The sequence below is a fragment of the Carya illinoinensis genome, chromosome 15, assembly GCF_018687715.1.
Source record: "Carya illinoinensis cultivar Pawnee chromosome 15, C.illinoinensisPawnee_v1, whole genome shotgun sequence".
Classification (NCBI taxonomy): Eukaryota; Viridiplantae; Streptophyta; class Magnoliopsida; order Fagales; family Juglandaceae; genus Carya; species Carya illinoinensis.
The window spans coordinates 33,231,195-33,241,320 of record NC_056766.1 but is presented as its reverse complement, the minus strand read 5'-3'; the positions used below and the strand labels follow the sequence as shown (position 1 = coordinate 33,241,320).

The 10,126-nt window shown below is 39.6% G+C and overlaps 1 protein-coding gene across 1 annotated transcript; it reads right to left on the bottom strand.

Annotated features, from left to right (window-relative positions):
- Window positions 1-1,485: 1,485 nt before the first annotated feature.
- On the bottom strand, window positions 1,486-2,424 carry LOC122296845. Its single transcript, XM_043106641.1, has one exon. It carries the CDS (start codon window positions 2,422-2,424, stop codon window positions 1,486-1,488), a length of 939 nt encoding a protein of 312 aa, XP_042962575.1.
- Between the last annotated feature and the right edge of the window lie 7,702 nt (window positions 2,425-10,126).

Sequence of the window (10,126 nt, the reverse complement as noted above, 5' to 3'; positions counted from 1 at the left end):
GAAGCTTTTTAATGTCTGCATAGAGATGCCCCTTATTAGCTTCTTTGAGAGAGTTGAGGATGCTCAGTTTCTCCTTTATGAGAGCCGTTTGACTCCTCCTCAATTCCACACTCCATCTATTCAGTCCCTCTTGACAAAGACTTAGTCCAGTGAGGGAATCAGTTAAAGGGCTTGACTGGCCTGTTGCCCTATCCCAGGATTGTTTTATCAGGGCCTTACAGCCCTCCTTTTTGCTCCAGGATGCTTCATACCTAAAGAGCCTAGCCCTTCTTGCGAATTCAGGATTTGTCTGCATATGGATCAATAGGGGTCTGTGGTCTGAGGAGGCTGTTGTCAAGTGGTTTACCGAGTAGTTTTCAAACTTAGCTATCCATGATGTGTTCCCAAGTGCCCTATCCAACCTTTCTTTAGTAAATTGCTCTCCCTCTCTGTTGTTTGCCCATGTGAACTTATCCCCTTGGAAACCTAAATCATATAGGTCACACTAGTCCAGGACTGTTCTGAAGTCCTTGATTTGTCTGTAGGGCCTGGGAGCAGCCCCTAGTTTCTCATCAATATTGGTGATCTCATTGAAGTCACCAAAGCAAAACCAAGGGGTGTTATCTATGGGGACTAGTTCTCTGAGTAAGTGCCATGTTTCTCTTCTCTTGGCTGTGTTAGGGTGCCCATAAAAGCCTGTGATCATCCATGGTTCTGTGTCACAAGGTAGTTTGATGTGTGTTGAGATGTGCCAGTTGGTGTATGTGGCAATTTTAAGCTCGATTTTAGAGTTCCATAGGAAGGCCAAACCACCACTTCTACCCCTACTATTGACTGTGAAGCAGCTATCAAAACCCAACTTATGTCGAATGGTCTCCATCCTATTACTACTAAATTTGATCTCAATGAGAAAGACCAACTGTGGGGACTTGGTCTTCACCAGCAGGTGAAGTTCATGAATTGTCTGGGGGTTCCCAAGCCCCTGGCAATTCCAGCTTATGCAATTCATATGGTTTGGTGAGGCTGCTGAGCAGCCTCCACCTCAGGTATGGGCTCGACTTTGTGTCTTTTGCTGCCATTGGTATGGGACCTTGTTTCAATCAAGGATGAAGGTCTCTTTGATTTGGTGCGGGAGGGGATGGCATTTTGGTTGTTGGTGATGTCTGAGAGTGTTGAAATTTGGTTTCTTGCCTGCCTTTTCCACGAGCTACCTTTTATAGGAGGATTAAGACTTGGGCGGGAAACATTAGGAGGGTTGCCAGGAAAGGAAAGAATTGGTTTCAAAGGGGACAGAGCCTTACAAGGGGTAGGCTCTATACGTAGCTTGGGGTTGACATGTGCATGCGAAGGAAGAGGGTGTCGAGAAGGGCAAACCTGAGTTGTATCCATTGTGGGCCTGAGGTGATCCTCTGCTGGTTCAGCATGTAACCCAGGTTTTAAGGGGTCTTCATGTACTCTCGGGTTGTTGGAAAGTTGGTCTACTGACATGTCCATGCTCTGACTTGGCTATCTAGGGATAGCCCGAGAGTGTTTTGAGGTGTTGACACAGGCAGGGGTGTCCTGCCTTGCCTCCTCAACCACTTCTTCTGAGTGTGACATCACATGGTCCTCCATCTCTTCCCCCTCTCTCCCTGACTGCTTCCGGTGAGGGGATCCCTGAGATGGGTTTGCCGGGCACCCTCCATACTTCTTCACAGAAACTTGGAGTGGGAATGAACTGGAAGCTCTCATCCATTGCCCGTACTGATCTTGGGATTGGTTTGATGGATCAAAATTGGGACATTTTCCATTGACATGTTTGAGTAGGCCGCATTTGAAGCAGAAGTTGGGCAACCTCTCGTACTTGAAATGTGACCAGGATTGTTTGCCTCCCAAGTTTACCATCCTGCCACGCACCAGAGGCTTGTTTACATCCACGTCGACTTTAAATCTTAGGTAGCTTCCCCACCCATGGCCCTGATCATCTACTTCCACCGTATGGACCTTATCAATTGCTTTCCCTATCCTTACTCCCAGTTGTCTGTTCATACCTGCGAAGGAGAGATTGTGAGCTTGTACCCAAAAGGGTTCTGACTTGAACTCGACTTCAGAGTGAGACAAATCACTCTCAAACTCCTTGAGGCATACCAGATGGTGGTCGAAGGACCAGGGCCTGCCATGCAGGACCTTCTTTTTGTCGGACAGGAGTTGGAACTCCAGTAGAAACTTGTTGGGGCCAAACTCTTTGAAGGTTATCCACCCGGACGTGTTCCATACCTTGGCCATGGTGTTCTTGAATGCTTCTCGGTTCGACGTTCTGTCTTTTAGTATAGAAGCTAGGAGGCATGAGTGGCCTCTCAGCTTGGAAGACAATATGTCTTCCTTCGGTAAAAGCAGCTCCTGTTGTTCTGTCTTTGTAAGTTTCAGGGAGCTCCATCTCTTCGTGATCTCTTCTTCCATGGACATCCTCTCAGGACTTGCATCCAAGAGACTAGAGCTTTGTCGCGAGACAAAGCAGAGAAACCTCACTCAGACGAGGAGGACCGATATTTGTACTAAACTTAAAGCCAATGGTATCTAGTCCAATGGGTGTATCACTTAACCAGGTCTGTGTACAAACGAGGGCCTCCACAGTTGACGGTGCCAATGAACTCCAGTAAGAATCCAATACTCGACCTCCAGTGCTAAATGCCGACTCAGAGGCAACCGTAGTGATAGGAATGACCAGCACATCTCAAGCAATACAAGAAAAGATCTGATACTTGGTGAAATTAACCTTCCACCAAGTTAATAACTGAAATACATAGCTAGGTGCCTCGACCTCTTCCATAAAATACCGTTCAATCTCAGAAGTACATTGCATAATATTCCTCGTTACAACTAGTTAATGATACTGATTCACAGTATTGTAACCTCAACGTGGTGGATGTAATGAGTCATCTGAGCTACGGTCATCCACGAGAGGTGTCGGAAATCGAGTGTGAGGTGCTCGCTGCGGATGAAGGCTGACCACTATTGTTGTAGTGGGAATATAAGTCATCAAGATCCCTTTTAAGCGTTGTAATAAACCGTGCAGCCTTCACTGCCCCCATTGTGGAATTTGCCCAAAATTCTATCAAGGCCAACTTATATCGAGGGTCAAGGATTACAGCCACAAAAAGTAATCTATTTATTTTCTCAACATCCCCCCAATATTTATCATATTTAGCCTACATCCTCATAGTCATACCAGATAATAGTCCGCATTGATCAGTACAACCTTCTTGCAAGTGGTCGTGAAGCTCTGAGAGCTGGCTGAAGAACAAGTTTGCAGTTGTATATGCGGATCTAGATATCTGCATAGTCATATCATAAAAAACTTGCAAAAATCTTACAAAGTGCCCCACACTAGTCCAATCATGTGTGTCTGGGGCACCAAGCCCCTTTCCTGCAGGCTCCAGCAAAGCATACTTGAGGCCCCCATCCTCCACCTCCATCTGCTCGAATGCTCGTTGGTACTTTTGTGCCACATCCAACATAAGATATGTTGAGTTCCATTGAGTCGGCACATCCAAGCACAATGTCTTAGAACATGAAATCCCAAACTGACTTGCTATTGCCTTGAACTTGGACAGCCTTTGAGGGGAAGCCCTCACATACCACACAATGTTGCGGACTCTGGTAATGGAATCATCAACCTCTTTTAACCCCTCACTGACAATCAGGTTAAGGATATGAGCACAACATCGAACATAAAGAAATTCGTGGTTGCGGATGACATCAGCTTTCACACTTGTATTCCTCTTGAACCATTCAATTGCAGTGTCATTGGCACTGGCATTGTCAACTGCAATACATAGAACCTTTTTAATTCCCCAATCCTTTAAACAATCATTCATCAGTGCCCCAATTGATGCTCCCTTATGATCAATAATTTCTTTAAACCCAATAATCTGTTTTCTCAAATTTCACTCACTATTGATGTAGTGTGCTGTGATACACATATAGGAAATATTCTGTATGGAAGTCCATGTGTCAGTCGTAAATGACACTCTCTGGCTAGTGGTAGTGAACGTCTTCTTCATCTTAGCCTTCTCTTTTGCATGCTTCTTCATACAATCACGCATCACCGTATACCGTGATGGCAATGGAAATCGTGGCTCAATAGTCTTGACAAACTTTCGGAAGCCTCTTTTATCGACTATGGTAAAAGGCATCTCATCTTCAATTATCATCTCTGCAAGCATATCCCTCACCAATTTCTCATTGTATTGAGGGATGACCATTTTCTTAATCTGTGTACCATCAGTAGCCGTAGAAGTTTCATAACTGAGCTTGGTCTGATCAGTGGCTGCCTCTCCCTTCGACATTTTATATCGCTGGCAACCTCCAAGATGGGCTATTAAGACAGCGGTGCCTTGCTTCTTTGAATGACATTTGCAGAGTTGCCTACAGTGGTGGGTTCTCTAGTATTTCGTGGTTGAGATGGAGTTGTAGATGGAGGTGGTAGATCCCCAATACCCATCTCCTCATCCTCATTAAACTCATCCTCATCTTTTATGTCTACTGGCATTGGGAATCGGCTACTTGCACAAGAAGTAGCTGCTCTAGAAGTGGGTCTAGATCTCGGTGTCAGTGACGGGATTGTGGGGCTTGGATTCCCTTCTGACCTTCCACTAGGTGAAGCCTCCATATCTATCAAAAATAAAATAAAATAAATAGTTAATATAAATAGAAAAATAAAAACTTGATAGAACCGTAGAAATATTGGTCAATTTAAAACTTCCCTAAAGCATATCACATAGCACACATAGATATAGTCAAACAACATATTTCATATATAGATTTTAAAATGAATTATAAAATAATGTTATTTTATAAAAATGCCCTTCATTTTAAATAAAATTACGTAAAATATTGTAAAAAGTGACGTATATTTATCATTTTTCATCTCCATATACAAAAACAAGAAGAATGACACTTTCAACCAAAAGGAATCTATGCAACAGAAAAATATATTATGTATTCTCCCATATCTTAACGCACTACATGGTAGAAATATATTAGTATTCGATTAGAACTTTGGTGTTTTTAGCACACTTAATGCTTATTGTTAAGATACAAATAGATAATTATATTTGAAGATACTTTGATATACTTTGATAATTGAAGCTTTTATTAATATTTATAAATATGTTGTTTTCTTTCAATGGGAAGGTCGAGAATTCTGAAGAAGATGAAGATCATCCTTAATATGCATGCAACAACTGAAATTTCACTCTTTATAGAGAGATGCTTTGAACCAAGCCAATAACCAATATTAATTATTATATATATATTATATAGTCTTAATTTAATCCAAGATGCTAGCTTCGTGTCCAGATATTGGAGTAGCTGCAGCCGTCTCGTGCCTTGGAAAGATAGTACAAGGAGGAATTAAGCCCTGATTTGTGGGAGGAGGAGGAGCCTTATATATATAATAATAGTTATACACGCGCGCCTTAATTAATTATATAAATGCTTGTACACATGATCGATCTCTTCTTGGATAATCGATCATTTTTTAAATTTAAATAATTCAAACAATTAGAAGTTGAAGTTGGGATCTTAATCCTCTAGCTATATATATTTCTCGAATTAAAGATTAATGAGGCTGCATGCATGTTCTCCATGTGCACACAATTACTAATTAATTATATATAAGCTGGATGGATGCTAGCTGTCTAATGCTTAATTAGGAAAGCTTATGGATACCTAATTTTGTCGATTGAGCTTAATTTGTTAACATGTCAGTGGATGCAAGGTGCTTTAGGAACCAATGGGACAGGTGCGTGGCGATCAAATTTATAACCAACGTGGCTTATTAAAAAACGCAAAAAGCGTGCTTTAGATGTCCACTTGCATGCGATGATGATCATGATGTGCACAATGGTGCGTTCACATGGTCTTCAATTCCTTGTTCACCATAATTTCACCACTTGATCATCCTTCAAATTCATTGTCCTAAATGCAGCATGCTATTCAAATTTTTGATGTTTTAGACTTTTAGTTTGTAATTTGAGATAATTGCACTCTTTCGAGGTTGTTGTGAATTTTTTCAGGCTTTGAGGCATTTATTCAAACACCTTGCACTCATCTTCCATTTACACCTCAACAACATAAAAACACATACTGTAAATTTATCCTAAATACATCCAGCAATTTCCAAAACACATACTGTAAATTTATCCTAAATACATCCAGCAATTTTCATTCCCAAATTTAAAGTACAAACAACAAAGCTTACGGCTTACCAGTTTGTAATGGTGATGTAGGCGACTCGGCGAGGCGGCAGTGCGGCACTGTGTTGATGGCTTGGGAGAGCTACGACGGCAGCACTTTCAAGAAATGAAATGGCTTTGAGGCGTTGAAGATTAAAAATGAGACAATGAGATTGAGAGAAGAAATGGGGATGAATACAAGTGCGAAATGCGAATGGAAGAAGAGACGAAGAAGAAACAGCCTCGGCCGGAATCTATACCCAGCCATATGACGTCGTTCCTATCTTAAAGGAACGCCGTCGTTTAAATTAAGAATGTAAATAACACAAAAGCAAAACGACGTCGTTTTGCTTCTGTGTTATTATTTAAAAATATCGGAGTCGGAGTTGCTCCGGACTTCGGACTCCGACTCCGACTTCGACGCCGTTTTCGGAGTGGCTTCAATTCCGGTTCTGAATTCTGAAAACTCTGATTTCATCGGAGTCGAATTCGGAGCCGAATTCGAACGGAGTCGGAAATCTCAGAAATTTGCACAGGCCTACTTCATGCTCCATAGTTGTTGTGGCCCCATGAATTGTTTATGCCACACTTGCTGAGAACACACTTAAAATAAAATATGGCACCATCGGCGTTAGTGCCTGGCGCGCTCCGGTTAGGGCTGTTCATTGGGGCCGGATAACAGGATTCCGGTTCCGGTTTTCGGCCCGGGTCAAATCCGGGCCGAAATCTGGATTTGAAAAACCGGATTAATCCAACTTGGGTACCGGATTTTAAATTTGGGACCCAGATTTAAAACCCGGTACCCGGGTTTTATAAAGTGAAACTTAACCTAATTCTCTACCCGCCGCCCCCCTCCCTTTCAGATCTCTCTCTCTCTCTCTCTCTCTCTCTCTCTCTCTCTCTCTCTCTCTCTACTCTACTCTGTTCTACGAAGTCTTCGCCTCCCTCCCCCGGTTCCTCTCTCTCTCTGCCTCAACAAACTCTTCTAAAATTTCAGCAAGCTGTCGCCATGCTTAGGCCCTTTGAATGGCAATATTTTGGAGCTCCAATGCTTAGAAGAGCTGTCAAGAAGGCACTTAAAATGTTCTCGTGTTTTTTTACCCTGCTCCGGTAATTTTTCATCTCTGTTTATTTGAAGCAACGAATTGTACCTAGTTTGTTTGTCATATTTGACTTTGCTATCTGCTCTATCCTTGAGTTTGCTATCTGCAATGCCAAACGGTGGAAGTTCTTTCGGATCCAAGGGATTATAACTTATTTCCGTTTAGGTATGTTTTTCTTCTTCCCTCTGTTGTGTTCTATATTGGTTGATTTTGGGCTTTTTTTTTTTTTTTTTTTTTTTTTTTTTTTTTTTTTTATGAGAATGTTTGAATGTTTAAGGAGTATTTTTATGTAGATTTGTTTGAGGAGTATTCTGTTAGCTGCAAAATGCTAGAGCCGTGGGTAATGGGTTATTATTATTTGGAAGAATGTGGGATTAGATCTGAAGAATGGGTTTGTTGAAGAATGGTTTTGTTGCTATTTAAAACTCTAAAAACAATGAGAAATGGAGATCACGAAATTTCACAACAAACCCATATGAAGAGAGCTAGGGTTTATGTTAGTTGAATACTAATCCATGCCCTTTTTTTCCCCTTTTCACTTATGATGTACCAATAAATCTATTTTCTATGGTTTGCTAAATAACATCATTGTACTGTTATTTGATTCCTTTTTGAAAAAGAGTTAGGTTTATTATTAAAAACTTATTATTTTTATTTATTTTTCATGTAGATCCGAGATTTTACTTGCTTGCTTTGCCCTTCCTCTTCTAATTGGGGTGTTCGTGTATCTACCAGAAGTCTTCCTCACTTGGATCTTCCCTTTAGCTTTAAGGCTTTGCCACGATCTTAAGATGTTGTTCTTAAACAGAGTGATCGTAATACTACTCATGCATGAGCAATAACTCGTATGCTAAAATATTGCTCAACCAGAAATATTATCAGGTAATTTTAAGCTAACTTCGTGGTTTGGAGGTGGGTTACTCTATCATATAGGGCTTTAAATATATAGCAATTTATTGTGTAGGTGCCACTTTGCAATAACATTTTGTCAAAACAATTTGACTAATGGAGTACCTTAACAACCTCATTTATAGTCATCAATTATGAAACTGGACCAGTCCATTAATCCCATTTTCTTATTTTCTTTTTATTTTCTACTTGTTTAAATATCTTTTTCTCTTTCTAGTTAGGTGTTTCTAGTATACATCCTGCCTACTTGCATGCACCATTTGCCTTTTTAATATTTTTTTATGAGTGCCTTGTATTCAAATTTTTATTACTGAAAAAGAAAGGTATTGGGTTTAGCAAGGAGATTTTCATTACTGTAATATCTGACTTGCACAATAACAAACACGATTATGCAATATTTATTGGCTTGCATCTTAACATGTCATATATATTTTGCTTACTTTATTTGTTCCCTGTTTGTTGATTTTGGGAGATCTCATAACAATATATATTGAGAACCTTTCTAGCTTCTGAGGGCTGGAAATATTTTTTTAATATCTATCTAACTTAGTTTATTATATATCTAACTCTGTTTTTTACTTATAAAAAAATATATATCTAACTGTTTTTTTAATATTTTTTTCTATGATTATCTAGCTTTATTTAGTTTGATTCCCATTGCCTGTATTAAACTTCTTTAGGAGTGTAGTTTTAAAGTAAGTTCTTTGGCCTGGAAACTAGTACAACCCTTCTGAGATCAAATGGGGATACTTTTTTCCCACTGTAAAGCTTTTGCATCTTACTAGAAAAACAACTTAAGATGGATTGGGTTTTGGCTTAAGCTGATTACAACTTAAGTAATTCAAGTCATAAGAATGTAATTCTTGCATGCACCTATTATGTGGGGAAATTATCAGGCACCTGTTTTGTGGATTTGATAATGGAGATGCAAATGGAGGTTCTCATTACACATGTATCAGCTGTAGAGGAATGCATTGATTGCATGAAACAGGCATTATGTATTGGTGGCTCTATGTAATCCACTTTTGATATGTAATTTCATTTCATATATTTTGATTTTCTATTTTGTAATGTAATGTAATAAGTAGTGATTGCATTATGTTTTGCATGACGTGATAAATATTGAATTTATTTATTTTAGATGCATTTAGTTAAAAATGTAAAGGCAATTAGTTTTCTAATATAAAAGAATAAGCTTTGCAACATTTTGTATTGAAAAATTTGTAATGGAATATAGGCTTCTAGATGAAAAATATGCTGCTTGAAAGGAAATTAATAATATAGATGAAAAATAATATAGGTTTTTGTAAAAACCAAAAAAAAGACCCAACCCGGGTATAGTCCGGAACCCGGATTTCAGGTTTCAAAAAATCCGGATTCACCCGGGTTCCGGCCCAAGTTGTAACCCGCTTATATTGGGCCGAAAACCGGCCCGGATTTGAAACCCGGGTTCCGGGCCGGGTATATCCGGATACTCGGTCTGAAACCCGGATGAACAGCCCTAGCTCCGGTGACCAGCTAAATAGAGTAAAATTACTATTTTACTCTCTACATGTGGAAAAATCACCATTTTACCCCTAACTTAAGGATTTCACATCCTAACTCCAAAAATTTCCAAAATTTACATTCCTCATGTAAATTTTGTCCTAAACTCAAATATCAAGTCAGAAAAATTTAAAACAAATCACAACTATGGAAAACATACTATGGCCAAAACATCCATAGGCCATTTCTCTTGATTTTTGTTGCAATTCCTTCCAACTTCAAAACTCATGCTTAACCCAAAATTTTGCAAGAAGGATCTTCCTATCCTAAGTTTAAAACCATACTTAAAATATCCATTTAGAAAAATCTAATAATGAACACCAAACTTTTTGTAAAAAGATCCAAACACTTGAGTCATAAGCTTTGACCCAA

Excerpts from the sequence above, each read along its gene's own strand:
- LOC122296845 (XM_043106641.1), bottom strand. The coding sequence starts at position 2,424 with ATGTCCATGGAAGAAGAGATCACGAAGAGATGGAGCTCCCTGAAACTT.